Source organism: Clytia hemisphaerica, unplaced genomic scaffold (assembly GCF_902728285.1).
Source record: "Clytia hemisphaerica strain Z4C2 unplaced genomic scaffold, Clytia hemisphaerica genome assembly, whole genome shotgun sequence".
NCBI lineage: Eukaryota > Metazoa > Cnidaria > Hydrozoa > Leptothecata > Clytiidae > Clytia > Clytia hemisphaerica.
The window spans coordinates 578,310-593,736 of record NW_027104240.1 but is presented as its reverse complement, the minus strand read 5'-3'; the positions used below and the strand labels follow the sequence as shown (position 1 = coordinate 593,736).

Sequence of the window (15,427 nt, the reverse complement as noted above, 5' to 3'; positions counted from 1 at the left end):
AACTTAAAGCTTGATAGTTCGTGAAAAAGAAATATTAGGAAGATAGTAAATCATTTTTTGATTTCAGGAAGGATTCAGTTTTAACGGACTAAATTGGGGTTGTCAGCTTTTTTCCAATAAAAAGTTCAATTTTTTTCAATCGACTCTAAAATCCTTTTCACTCACTTGTTTTCGAAAGTTCAAACATTTTACTCTACTCAAAAATGGCTTTTTAATGATTCCTGTCTCTTGGTTAACCATTTGTTATGGCTACAACAAAAAGTTAAGGTCTCTATCAACTAAAAGCAGAGTTGTTCCAATACTTCTGAACACTTTACGCATTGCTTTAAAAAGATTAGATTTTCTGTAAACATAAAGAGCTATATCTTTTGATGGAGAAGTTTTTAGAAAAAAATATTTTCAGAGGTCATTCCTTGGAAGTATGTGATGTGATTTTATCCCCTGTTTAGTTCCCCTTAAAACCTACATAACCAAAAACAAAAGTTTGTTGGGAAGGAAAGAGTAAAACAGGTAATTAGAAACGCAAGACAGAAGGCTTGGTTGTGTTGATCAGGTATGTTTTTATTCTATCCGAACTAATGTTATAAAACACCAAGGAGGCCCTGACTGTGTAGATGAAAGATTAAATTTGCTTCTCTTGAAAACTAAAAATAAATATATTCGCTCATCTCTTAGAACAAGCACTTCAAAAATCCATAACATTAGACATAAACTCAAACTGAAAAATCACCAGCGAAGGTAAAAAATAATCCTTATTAACGGCTGACGGTAAATTATTCTCCTGGGAATAGAGCCGCCAAATGATTAAATCAAAACATTGATAATGTGTGACGTCATAATTACTGCTTTTAGTTTGCGTGTTTTGAAAGTTTGATGTGTGTACTCTGTCTTTGTGGAATTTCTTGATGGCATGAAAACAGAATATGCTATGTCTTCTAAAAGTTCTTGCTGTTCTGTAAATATTTCTTTTTGGATTAAAAAATTCCATCTTTTATTGTTCTAATGATTATAATATTTATTTATAAGATGCTTTGTTGTCTTTTTAATCTTTGTGTAAACTTGCATATGTTTTGCATAATTTCTAACTAAATCCAACCACGTCTTTTTCGTTCCTGTATTTTTGCATACAATTCAAGATGGGGGATGGAAAGGCGAAAAGGTCTATTGTTGGTAACTTACATCATCATCAGTGGAGACTAACATACATAGCCCTCAAATGAATGACCTAGCTGGCAGTCTAAGGTTAAACTCCTATATCAGGATTAGAAACTAGGCTAGTCTTCCCTCTTTTATCTTTCCCTTTACAACAATACAATGCTGACAAGTTGACACATTGACAAGTAATCCCTGTGAGAGAAGTTTATATCGAAATCTGCAACAAAAACGAAAGTGGTCTCTTCTACTGATTGCTTCCCGGCACTCCTTCACAGCTGTTTGTCAAATTTCCACCAATGTGATTGCTGCATTTTACACGGCCCTTCTTTTTGGCACCTGTGGCTTCTCAGTGCCTTGCATGACGGGCGGCTGTAAAAATCCCACCCTTTATATATTTGTTTCAATCCATGATTCTAAGGCTTAGATTTTTTCTCATCTTCAATTTACTGAAGAAAATAGGAATTTGATGCGAGAGCAGGGCAAGAGTTAGATTGTCAACAAAGTGCCGTAAAAAATCATTGAATAAAGAAGAACTTTAAATCTTAAATATTTTCATTTTGAAGAATTGGTGCAAAAAAGTGAAACATGGAAAAGTTTCATTTTTTATTGGTTCAATCAAAATAAGGGATTTGAAAAACTTTTTATGTTTGTTTTTTTGCACAAACCCCTGTAACTATGGGTGAGCACCCCGTTGCTAAGATGTTGGCTTGAAATCGAAAGTGAAACCACTGAAAATGAAAGTAAAATTGGCCTGCACTCCAAATTCCGTAATCTTGATATAGGAGTTTAAGCATAGAGTGGCTGGTCATAAAAATACAAAGTTGCTGATGACATCATGTGCTCCATAGTGATGCAATGATATTCTTCTTCATTTTTGAGGAGGGCAGGAAAGTTAAAAATGGTACCAAGATTTAGCTCATGAAAGCTACCATTCTTATTTGCAAACTTTGAAAGCCCCACTTGCTATCAATTGCTTTCCTTGATCTTTTACTATTTTCTTTTGTTCAATTGGGCAATTTTTTTATAAAAATTTTAGCTCAAAATTGCACAGTGAGCTGGACTGTTTGATGGTAGATGCAATTACCAATTTGACTCCATAAATTAGCAGTGAGAACATAACATAATGACTTCAAACAGTATAGCTCTAAAGCTCTAAAAGAGCATCCAGTAACATGAAAGTCAAAATGGAAAGGCGCTGTGGTAAAGTGGTCATTGACCTTTGTTTCTGCACAGGCGACTGAGGTTTGATTCCAACTCGCAGCGGTTCACTTGGCAAGTGAATGAACCTTCGGCCGGGTCAACCCTTGCCATGTGAGGGGAATTGGGTAGTTAGTTCAAGGTGATGACAGGCGCTAATTGAAAGCGTCTTTAGTTGCAAAAATGGGCCTTTAGGCCTCCTGCGACTCAAACAAATAGAAATAGAAATGGGAATCAAACGATAAAATACACTCACAAACATTAATTTATCAGATAATGTACAAAATCAATAACAAAAGATTTTCTGTCAAGAACCTTGTAAACATTCCAACAACTTCCATTGAAATGATCTGCGGCAGCTAAGTTTTACCATCATAACATCATACCGCTAGTTAGTCTAATATTGACATCTCTCATCTAAGAATATCCCCCATCTAATTCTCTTTTAATTCCATTTTTAAAGATAGATAGAAGACCTGATTGAATATTGCAGGAAATGCTAAATTTATACAGAAAAGGAAGTCCTAGTGAAGGGATATTCCTTTCTTGGGATCCCCCTTCGTTGGTCTTTTTCAGAGTTAAAAGCATTCATCTATGCATTGATTTATTACATCAGATAAAAAGATTTAACATCATTATTATAAAGTGCAACTTTTTTCATAACTACATAGTGTCCTCCCTCCTCCTCCCTCTGGGATTTGTTTCAGAGGGGGCAAAGGGATTTTTTATTAATTTTAAGGGGGAGCTAACCTAACAGGACACTATGAACGACGTATTGATGACTAGCTTCTTTTTACAGAGGATGACTGTTTCTGTATTGAGCAGTCAAGGAATTACTCATTAGAAATGTCTTACGTTGTAGCTTATCCAGCTTGCAATATACTAACACACAGTTTTTTTGGATCAAGTATGAAATCCGGGGTGAGGTCAACAAGGGAACAAGGTCAGTGACTCACACCTCATCCACAATGTGTGGATGAGGTGTGATCAAGGCTGATAACCACTACACTACTGCGCCTATGTATTACATTGCACTCTGCTAATTTTGAACTGTAGCAGACTGTAGCAATATTGATAAACTGTTGATTCTTTTAAACAATTTTTAGGCAGATCCATGGAGCCTTGAGAACTTTTTACCAACCAAATGTTGTCCAATCAAGACATTTCTTTAATGTCGACCCCTCACAATACTTTGGGGATAGAAGTAAAGAATATTCAGAGACCAAAGCTATAGGGTAAGTTATATCTTATGATTTTGTACAACACTGATTTTTTATATTTAATTCTTTTTTAAATTCTGATTATACCACCTTTCTTAATGATATGGCTTTTCATTTTCAAAAAGATACGGTCATTTCATTTAGTATAGTATACATCTCAAACGAAGCATAAGTGCTTTTATTAAAGATAAAAAGTTAAATATACTTGGGTGACGATAGCTTAGAGCATTTGGCTGGGTTACAGTATACAAGATGTCAGAGGTTCAATCCAAGTTAGCCCTATAAAGGTCTGGATGTACTTGAATGTCTCTTTAACTATTAAATTTTTAGTGAGCCTGGGTTGGGGTATGCGCATAAAACCAGTGAGAAAGAGTGTCACTTTCTTCTACCTTTTAATAGACAACATGATAGAAGAGTCTTCTGCATGTTCATCTGGAGTCTGAAGACTTATCATTTTATTATTTTCATTTATTCACTGAGTTTAGAATAACTAAGAAATAAATCAGATCAATTCTTTTCTATCCACAGGTATTCTATGGAACAATTATATGATGTCGTGGAGAATGTAGATGATTATAAATATTTTGTACCGTGGTGCCGATCTTCTGTTGTCTTTGAGAAAAGTGAATCTCATGCAAGAGCCAATCTTGAGGTTGGATTCCCACCAGTATCTGAAAAGTATACGTCTGTGCTAACATTAGCTAAACCCAATCTGGTAAAGGTATGTAAAACTCACTGCAAATTTTCCTTTCGCTGATATTTTGTGGAACGGCACGAATTTGTCAAACAAAATTGTGTTATCGAACTGATCAAACCAAATCCATACTTATCTGCTGTATGTAGTATGGTGTGTTGAAAATATATTGAAAAAAGTTGTCTTTTAATACTTCTAAACTTTTCCAATCAAAGCTTTTGATGACATAATATTCTGGTAGCAAAGTCTTCATCTCTAAAAACCTTACGAAAATCTCTGTTAGAAGAGCATAACTCATGCATGGCGTTCTAAATCAAGACGCTTTGCCATGGCATACCTTCATTAAGTTTTTTAAAAAGCGATTGACATTTCCCGCGATTTTCCCCATTTTTTTAGCCTTTTTTGCATAAGGTAGGTCTTTTTTAATTAACAATATTAAATTTTTAGTATTTTATTGTAATAATTTACGCACGTCAAACTGTTTTAATTTTTTTTTGAAACTACAAATCGTGACAAATATCAATTGTTAACAACTATTTTTATAGGATACAAATGATAAATAACACTCATAATCCACTTTACGCTTTGAAAGTCTTAATTTGATTCAGCAATTCGCGAAAGTTTGTGCTCGTAATAATAATTTTCTCTCCAATCCAAGAAAGTAAATGTCATAAAATTTCATGACTTTCGACCTCACGAAAGCTCCTTCCTACTCGAGTGAAAATTTGTGTGCCTAAAGTTCTTTATTTCAAAATCGACTTGAGATGGAAAAAATAATTATAATTGTAACGCAGGGATTGAATATGAATCATTCTCAACCTGTCTCCTTTTTTTTCAGTCGGAATGTATGGATGGGTCACTATTCAATCACCTCCTGTGCGTTTGGAAGATTAGCAAAGGACCAAGAGACGTACCAAACTCATGCACACTCAATTTTTATGTATAACTTCTTTATTTTACTAATATTTGACCCGGTGTGAAATCTATCAATCGTTTTTCAGCCATTTTACCCCTAATTTTTTGTAATGCTCTTGTGATTAAAGATTTTCGTTAGCATCGTGAAATAAAGTATTAAAGGATAAAGAAGTCAAATTTATCGATACTGGTTTAATTAGTCTTTAGTAATAATTTGGTCACCTTATTTCTTTTTTTGATCATTTTCATGTCACATCCCAGTTAAACTTCTACTTGATCATATATTATCAATTTTTTTACTACAGGTATCTTTCGAATTTAAATCACTTCTTCATTCCCAACTTTCAACCATGTTCTTCGATGAAGTTGTACGTCAGATGGTCAAAGCATTTGAAAGTCGTTGTGAGAAACTATACGGACCAAGCAGTTTATTGAACACCAAACACACTAATAAACAAAGGAGAGGTATCACTAAGTCAGATCTAAAAAAGAGGCAACAACAAATTATACAATCGAAAAAGGTTTGATCAGTTTTTCTTTATTATATTAGATATTATCGGGAGTATAAATCTCAATCTTCTTCCTAATATTCTATAAAGCTCTGGCAAAATGTAGACAAGCTTCAGTAAACATATTTAATATACGCTTTAAGTCATACTCAATGGTGGAGAATTCATTGAGATGAAAACAATTATAATTCATAAGACTACAGTTAATGAGGTTAATTCTGTGCTTCTAAACCTAGACGTAAAACCATACCTTATCGGGGGAAAAAATGTTGGGGGAAATTGACGAATTTGAAATTTTGGCCGGGGAAAGTGGCTAATTAAAACCCCGACATGAGAGGGTTTGAGAGTTTGAGAGATCGCTTTATATTTATTTTTAAGTGACTCAACAGCAAAAACTCTAACTACTAAGCTCTAACCTGATACTGTTGTTTTGAAAATATACAATGTTATTCTTTATAAAAGGTATTCATAAGTTGATAAAGTAGATACTAAGAATGTGTAATTTTTTTGTTTGTTTGTTGTAGATCATCGACGGAAGCAGTTGACGAAAATTGGATTATTGGTAGAATTGAATTGAATATAGACGAAATTTTTAAAATGAAAAGTAAAGACTTTTGAAACTGAAGAAGCAGTATACTACAATCGATTCGTGTCGAGATTACAAAATGAAAATGGAACTAAAGTCTGTCCAGATATAATTGGCAGTGGAAACAAGAAGGCCTGTAACTTTTTATAATCAAATATAATTATGGAAATTTTTTTTGCTTGTTTTAGAGAGTCAAAAGTGCTATATTTGAATGTATTTTTGGTAGAAAATTTCGCGAATTTTATTAGTTAAATTTGCGATTGCAAAAATTGAGCTTTTTTTCTACTTATCCTATAACGTTCATTTTTACACCAGTGGTAGTTCAACCTTTGGTTAAGAAGTTTGTTAAATTTCAAGGCAAACAGAAAGGTCCTTCGGAAGATATGCTACCCGAAATACCCCTCGGTAGCACTTTTCTGTGAAATATCAAATCTCCAACTTATTACTAAAAACGGGGGTTATGTTATCTTTTTTGAACAGTGCAATTAAAAGTTGGAAAATGTTAAGTGTTGGTACATTGGTATTATTGGTATCATTGATTATTTCGAAACGAAGTGAAATCACAGTATAATTGTTTTTATTGAAAAGATAAGCATGAATTTATATTGCCTTTGTTATTTTTAAGTCATTAAAGAACTTAGCTAATTCCCAAAACACTAAACACAGTTTGGTTATGAGATCATTAAAGAGATCGTAAAATGTGTTATGATCGAAAAACTGTTTTATAAATCATATCACTACCCCCGTTTTTAGTAATAAGTTGGAGATTTGATATTTCACAGAAAAGTGCTACCAAGGGGTATTTCGGGTCCCATATCTTCTGAAAGACTTTTTTGTTTGCCTTAATTTAACAAACTTCTTAACCTAAGGTTGAACTACCACTGGTGTAAAAATAAAAGTTATAGCATAAGTAGAAAATAAGCTCAATTTTTACAATCGCAAATTTGACCGATAAAAATCGCGAATTTTTCAACCAAAAATACATTCAAATATAGCACTTTTGATTCTCTGAAACAAGAAAAAAATTTCCATAATTATATTTGACTATCAAAAGTTACAGGCATTCTTGTTTCCAATGCCAATTATATTTGGACAGACTTTAAGTGATAAATTGTATAGATTGATTTAATTATTCAACACAAATTTTATAGTGTAACCTTTTTATTTTTGGAAGTTTAGCTGATAGCTGATGGCAATCTCCTAAAACAGGATTTTTTAAGGCAGATAATTAACCATACAAATATTGAACGCTTCACCAGGCTGAGATATGGATTCGTTGAGTAGTCTCAAACAGATTTCGGTTTCACAAAGTATTTCAAGAATACACTCTTCTCCAGTGAATTCGGCCCTCGTGTTTAAGTATTTTTGACGACAATGTTCTTTTGTTTTAAAATTGAAAACTGCCGTCTTTGACCTCTACTGTCGGGTACCTAATAGCCGGGGGGCGCTAATTAATTTTTCACCCAGGACATTCTTATTCCAACCCCCCCCCCCCCGCTTATTAAGTTTTGAGATTTTTTCCAACCCCCTAGTGAGTTCCACTTTGACGATTTTCAAAAAATAGAAGCCTTTCAAGTGCTTTGAACGCAAATTAGATTTTTTTTTCTACTGTAGGAGCTTCGAAAGTTAAAAGTGACGTCAAAAAATTGAATGTTTAGAGCCCGAAAACCCAGGCTCAAAACATTAGAAAAAGTCGCAAAGTGAAATAGACGTTAATTGCGTAGAAAAAACGCGGGTTACGTCTAGTATAGGCTACCAACACCCTACTTATTCCAAACCCCCGGCTATTAGGTACCCGAGAGTAGGTAGATTTGATATTAGACGATTCTGATTGTAAACGAGACGTGCAATGCTTTAAAATCAATCTTGAGAAAAGTGTATGCAACTATTTGGATATTCTAAAATATTTTTGCATGCATGTTCTTAAATGAGAATATGTTCTCAGTTAAATATTTTAGTGAAAGTAAATATTTTTTTGAATATTCCAGAGTTTATATAAAAACAATTTAGATCCCTCTCGATTATATATCCCTCGCACGTACTTTTTTATCAAAATAATTTTACATTGTATTTATTTTTATTGTAGTTTGTACTATATCACTGATGACAGAGAAAAACCTAGTATGAAACAAAGATTAGTTATTTTTCTGCTGCTAAACATTGCCACTCTTTTAAATTGGTTTTTGCAATAAAAATGTTTAAGAATATTTTTCTAGGGAAAAATCTTTACAAAACACTTCATAAACGACTTTCATTTGTGAAAATTCCTCTAAATCTCTTCTGCTTTTTATATATTATCTTTGTTTTGAAACCTGACTTGATGCGAGTTTTTTTATTCTTTAAAGTTTAATTTGATAAGTTTTCCACACTACTATAATTCTCCATTCATTCTATTTATTCTTCTACTTATAGAAAAAATAACTTTTAAAAAACATGAACAAAGCATTACAATTGATTTTTACTGCTGCATTGGATTCGATCAGACCGGAAAATTTGGTAAAGAACGCGCTTCAACGAAATGGCAATCTGATGACCATCAAGGATAGAAGTTACTTGCTGAATAAGAACGTTCATGTCATTGGATTTGGGAAAGCTGTCTATGGTAGGTTTACCTTTGGTTCTACTTTTTTCATGGTGTTCTAAATTTGAACGCCTTGCAAACACTCGCCTCCGTCAATTTTATCGAGGTTGATTCATTATTACGTTCGAATGTTTTCGAAGTCGCTGCGTTGCTGATTCGAAAAAAAACTCTGCAGCGTCAAATGTTAGAACGCCATGCTTTTCTAGAAAAACTTTTACTCCCACACATCCAATGGGTAAATGATTTTTATTTTCCATTCAAGTGAATGCCCATGGGTTGGATATCTTTTCCAAAGAGGATATACCCTTAAGAGTTGACGATCTTTTAAGCGAGTCTCTGCTGTATTTTGGGTTATTTTCAAAATCAATATCCTAAAATAGTGGAAATAAAATTTTTCAGCAAAGTCGTCAATTTAATTTAGACATTATTTTGGAATATTTCCTTTAAAAGAATTCAAAATGGACAGTTGGGCAATTTATTATATATTGCTATGACGAAAAAATAATTGTACTTACAAAGGAACACGTTGACTCTTCTTGACGTCTTGCTGTTTTTCATCCAGTCTCTCTTTAACTTTTTAAGGTATGGCCCTGGGTGTGTCAGACATTCTAAATGATCACGTGAACAAAACTGTATTAAGTGTTCCAATCGGTACAATAAAGAGACGCGAGAATGTAAAATTTCACTCAAAGTACACTATAATGGAGGGTGCTAAAGACAACCTACCAGATCAAGATGCCCAAAACGCCGCGATGGAGATACGTAATTTGGTGACTCGGTTATCGCCAGATGATATTTTACTAGTCCTCATATCTGGGGGCGGATCCGCACTGCTACCAGCAGCTTTGGAAGGAATGACGCTTTCCCAAAAATTGGAAATCATCAAACTCGTGGCTAGCGCTGGTGGAAATATCAATCAATTGAATACTATAAGAAAACATCTATCACAACTTAAAGGAGGTAAATTAGCTATTTTATCTCCATCATGTAATATTATCTCCTTAATAATATCAGACATCGTTGGTGACCCATTAGATTTGATTGCATCTGCACCAACTGTCTTTGATCCATCGACTGGTGAAGATTGTTTGAAGATACTGAAAGATCTTAACATTGATCACAAGATCCCTGATAAAATTAAATGTATATTTTCAAGACTCGAATCTAACCTTAATAACAAGGAGATTATCGAAACAAAATGTCTAAACACCATTATTGGAAACAACGATATAGCCCTGCAAGCTGCTGCATCGGCTGCTCAAGAGTATGGTTTTGAAACATTGATTTTATCCTCGACCATCCAGGGAGATGCTAGTCAAGTAGGAAAGTACATGGCAGAGCTTGCTTTAAATGTCCTACAAAATCAACAAGAAAATATAAGTAATACTTTGAAACAACTTGATATTGAGGATCATGTAATTATTAACCTAAAACATATACTTCAAAACCATCGGGGAAATTTATGTTTGATTTTTGGTGGTGAAACTACAGTTCGGGTGAATGGTCAAGGGCGTGGTGGGCGGAATCAGCATCTCGTTTTATCCGCCCTTAAAAACCTTTTACAAAGTTCTAGTTCACTGGACTTATCTAAGGTGACCTTTCTCAGTGCTGGAACCGACGGCCAGGATGGACCCACAGATGCTGCTGGGGCATGGATTGATGTGAATCTAGTGAACCATTGTGTAGATAAATTGGATACAGTGAATCGTTATTTAGATGATTGTGGCTCCTACGATTTCTTTAACTCTAATAAGTTTTTGAAACAATATTTATTGCAACCTGGTCTTACAGGAACTAATGTGATGGATATACAAGTCATTCTTATACACCAAACGTAAATTTTGCCCACGAACTGAATTTGCTTGATTCAGATCGATATCCAATTTAATGTAGATCTATATTTTACTCCATCTGGATGGTTATGATTTTTAAAGTTAATTTTTTTAGATTTTGATATTTTCCTGCGAAATTCAAGCCTTTATCCCAATTTTTTTTCACAACTCATTCTTATACGCCAACCGTGTAAATATTGCCCACAAATTGACTTTGTTTGCTTTGGAGCGTCTATTCAGATCTATATCCACTGCAATTTTTAAACTGGGTTACATGTTGGATTTTTAAAACAATATTTTTTTGCGAAATCAAAACTTCTTTCACCAGTTTCTGTGAATCGATGTTATCTCGTGTATCCTAAAACCGAAATAGTCATCTTATTTCAATTCAAATTATTCATGGTTACGAATTCAGTAGGCTCTTGCCTTTGTTATATAGCAACACAGATAGTTAAATGAAGGGTCCGTCCAACCTGTCCTTCGCCTGGTATAAAATTAGTACCTAACTTTTTTGGTAGACTGTAGGATAGGGAGAATTTTACACAAAAAATTGTAATAGATTCTATTGTGTGATTTTTTGTTCATTCCATCTTTCCATCGCTTTGATCGGTCTTTTTTTGCCTGTTAAAAAAGATCTATAATTTTTCTCTCATTTGAGCCTTGTCAAACGGGGGACAGGGCCGGCGAAACCGGGGGGCCGGGGGGGCCATGCCCCCCCCCACTTTTTTGATAAGAAAAAAAACCAACCAACCATGGTGGCGCCTCCTTAGACACTTACTATTTGGCCCCTCCACTTTCAAAATTGATTCGCCGGCCCTGGGGGAAAAGTCTGTACCGGTCCAGACTACCCCGTCTCTGATTTTTGGCTATACTTTTGATAAAAACAGATATTATATATCTTTCGTCATTTTATTCCGATTTGTTTTATTTAGATAAGGATTTAACGATTTCTTTTCGCACAGGACATTTTATGTAAACACAGTCAACTGTCATCCAAAACAGCGACGCCATGAAAAGTTTTTTATAAGAAATTTGTTTATGATAACAATATCTGATTTAAAAAAGCTTGAAATTAGTTTTCTTGGAGAATGAGTTCTTGATTTTTTTTTTTACCTTTTTTGAATTGTTCTTAGGACCAAACTTATTTTCAAGTCAAAATCCTTTTTACATTAGTTTTCAATTTAGACTTCTACTCTCGGGTACCTAATAGCCGGGGGGGGGGGGGTTGGAATAAGCGGGGGGTTGGAAAAAATCTCAAAACTTAATAAGCGGGGGGGTTGGAATAAAAATGTCCTGGGTGGAAAATTTTTGAAAAGGAGGCTAATACAGCTGAATTAGGACAAAAAAGGGAACTTTCAAAAACATTTTCCCAAAAATTAATAAGCGGGGGGGGGGGGTTTTTGGAATAAGAATGTCCTGGGTGGAAAATTTTCGAAAAATTAATTAACCGGGGGGGGGGGGCGGCTATTAAGTACCCGAGAGTATGTATCCGAACTTTTATAAATTCTAGAGTTTACTCGATATTTTTCGAGGTTTGTTCTTATAAAAAAATAGTTATTAATTAAGTGTATAGCATTATGTTTACTTAAACAACCAAATTTTCATAAGAAACAAATCATTTTCTCGTCGAGTAAGCGAGACAAATATGAAAAGGAGGTGTTATCAATGAAATAATTTTTGTCATATTTTTATTCAATGATTTTTTTCGTAGAAATTGTGGTCAAGAGGTTGTATCTGATTGCTGGTAGTTAAGTAAAGGACTTATGTGTTTGAAGAACGGGTTAAGAAAGTGGTGGAAAAGGAGGCTCTTTAAAATGGTTTGGTTTGTAGAAACGTTTTTTATTATTGGCTCAGTCGGTACGCAAAAAGAGTCTAGGGTGAAAACACGGATAGTTGAAAGAAGCGTGCCGACAACCAATAAAGATTGTCTTCTTGTTTATTAAAGCTTTTTGAGCCAAACTAACTGAAAATAATATTTTCCATGGTCAAAAAAAAAAAAATGTATTTCAGCCAGGGATTTGTCAGCAATCTCATCAGTTAAATGAAAGACATTTTTGAAAAAAAAGAAAGATATATCTTCCTTGGTAGGTTTAAAGAAGTTGAGGATCTGTTTCTAATTGACAGTTGACAAAAATGTCATCTTGAAGCTTTTTTTCTTATATTTCAAAAATGTATAATTTTGTATGCTTTGTACTTGTAAGTATGTAATGTTTGACAGTTCCCACTCAAGGTCCTACAGAAAGACAAATAAACTGTCATATTTATCAGTTATTGAAGGGTCTTACATTATCGGTCGTGGTTAAATGTATTTGTTTTTGGGGATCGGCTGCTTCGGTTTATCAAAGGGCCAACTATTGCTACTATTCTGCTCTGTTTTCATTGACGAACGCCAACCTTAATTACAAGCTTCTTGAACTGCTGACAATTCTTATGTTTTTCTTTCCTAGTTAATAAAATGATTAGATAAACTTTACTAGTCGTTTAACACGATCATGACAAACGTCTGAAAGTCAATTGGTAAGTTTTCGTTAATCTCTTTTTACTACAGAATATTCTTCTAATGAGGTATTTAAATTCTATTTTATTTCTAAATGTCGGCACATATATAAATTCGTGTTCCAGCATTATAAAACAAAAGACGGGACAATATAGCTGCTCATATTGGAATCATAATTTTATTTTTCGATTCTAGTAATGTTTGAATTTTGATTTTTTTTTCACCACGATACTACTAAGTTCTAAGAAGCAAAGATAGTAAAATCTTGGAGATATTTCATATTGCAAAAAGAATAGAGATAGACTTTCAGTTTATATCAACGGGGGTGAATGACGGTAAATTTCTAAGATGATTGTATTTATTCGGTTACATTTAACCCTTTAACGTGCCGCTTTCGGCATATGCTGACAAGAGAATTTTCGATTTCTTTGCCGGTGTCGGCATTTGCCAACAAGAGAGATCTAGACCTATTTGCCAGAGGTTTTTTTGAAGTTTATTGTAAGTTCTATTTTGAACTAGATAACCTAGCCTCGTGTATCCCAGGTTTTAATTATTTTACTGATGGACACCATAGAATACCTTAATGTTGGCTAATGCGATGCCCCTCTCTCAAAACAATTCGTTGATATTTTGTTTTTTAATTGCCTAATCTTTTGCATTCGAAAAGTAAAAAATGGCATGGTATTATCTGGCGTGATCAGTAAGCATAAAAAAGCCGAAAATACGCAGGGAGCGAGGTTGGTACTGGGTTTGATAGGAGAATTTGTGACAAAATATGTTTGTTAGCTCGTTAGCTGATAGGCTAAAAATTGGATAGTATATCCTCTCGCGATGTGTTTTTATTTCACTCACTGTTAGACGTTGCATATAAACAAATAACTCCTCCTTTTTGAGGAATGAAAATAATCTCTCGTTGTGGAAGGATTAGGTCGGTTTGATGGATTAAAATTTCATCACGTCTGGTTTGTGTGTTTTATACTTTTCAGGCTAGTCATATTTGAGATACTTCAGGATTGATTTTAACCTTTTAAGTACCAATGACGAGTATGCTAGACATGGGCTATAAAGAAGGGTGAAGCCCATAATGCCCAATTTGTGTTAGAAATTGGATTTGGTTTCATGGTCAAGCAAAAATAAAATCAAAAGTGAGTCTTTCCAGTGAGATTTTAAGCCAAAAAGTCAAAAAAAAATGCTAAAATTTGACAAAAATTTTTAAGATTTTGACCATTTTTGGTCAACGAGTGATTCAAGAACCTCCAAAATCGGCCCTGCTTTACTTGGTTCTATCCTCTAGCAAATTAGTTTGAAGTTTTACTACTGGGCACCTTTTTATCATTCAGTCAGGTCCGCACAGCAGAAAGAGGTATGAACAAGCTTCCATCTCCTTCTATATCCAGAGATATAAGCCTTTAAAGTTTGAAATAGCGATTTTTTTTTAACTTAGAAAAAAAAAATGAACGTGGTACTTAAAGGGTTGAATAAATAGTTGGCTAAAACCGAGGATTGGGGACTGGATTAAGATTTCAGGAGTTTGAGATTTTGAAATAATACCACGTGCATAGTGGTACATCAACCTCAGTGACGTTTTTGTTGAAATCAGAGTATATTTCCAGGTGACTTTTAATAAAGAAATTTTTTGTACGGATGATAAATTCTTATAAGATTATCAATGAAAACAGTTTTATTATCTATTTGTCATTTGCACTTATTAACTTTTTAATCTTTCCTTTTTCCCTCCTTTTAGAAGTATAAGAGAAAAAACAACCTTGCATAATGCCAGAAATTGAAAAAGGAGAACTTCCTTTCGAGGAGTTTCCTCGCTTCCACCATACTGTCGCATTCGATGATTCGTCTCCTAAAACAATCGAATTCTCAAACTCTAACGATGAAAAAGAATACTTGTTTCCAAAGGAGAAAATCGGGCACAAGCGCATTCACTCGCGACCGCGCATGACATCAGTATTTCATATGGTTGACTCACGGTTCGCAGGCGGGATTGTGACGCGCGCTAACTATATGACACGTTGTTATCGCACTGCTTGGGAGATCAATACAGCAGACATTGATTGTTTACGTATGTTACTTTGGAATGAGAGTTCTCGCGCCCCGACATGGCAAGCTATTATCGGGTTGCTCATTCAATGGCTGTTCCCGTTTTTACCGATTTTCTTAATCCCGAAACCTGTTAGGGAATCGGATGTTTTTCATGGATTAGCATGGTTCTTTTTTGTGACATCATTC

At 34.3% G+C, this 15,427-nt stretch overlaps 2 protein-coding genes across 3 annotated transcripts in view; both read left to right on the top strand.

Moving 5' to 3' along the window:
- Positions 1-7,612, top strand: part of LOC136816273 (coenzyme Q-binding protein COQ10 homolog B, mitochondrial-like) — a 14,173-nt gene extending 6,561 nt beyond the window's left edge. Inside the window, exons 2-8 of one of the 2 annotated variants that reach the window (XM_067072602.1) lie at positions 676-738; positions 3,459-3,587; positions 4,101-4,293; positions 5,105-5,206; positions 5,487-5,702; positions 6,215-6,372; positions 7,381-7,612. In XM_067072602.1, the coding sequence (XP_066928703.1) occupies positions 676-738; positions 3,459-3,587; positions 4,101-4,293; positions 5,105-5,206; positions 5,487-5,702; positions 6,215-6,235 (724 nt within the window). In that variant the 3' untranslated portion in view covers positions 6,236-6,372; positions 7,381-7,612. The remainder of the gene's footprint in view (positions 1-675; positions 739-3,458; positions 3,588-4,100; positions 4,294-5,104; positions 5,207-5,486; positions 5,703-6,214; positions 6,373-7,380) is intronic. The other variant, XM_067072603.1, reaches the window with a different exon arrangement.
- Positions 7,613-8,736: 1,124 nt separating this feature from the next.
- On the top strand, positions 8,737-11,278 carry LOC136816271 (glycerate kinase-like; the record flags this gene model as incomplete). The annotated part of the gene is given in 2 exon segments (XM_067072600.1): positions 8,737-8,878; positions 9,440-11,278. Coding segments are annotated over 2 exon segments (1,398 nt in total), but the record flags the coding sequence as incomplete, so codon positions are not given.
- Between the last annotated feature and the right edge of the window lie 4,149 nt (positions 11,279-15,427).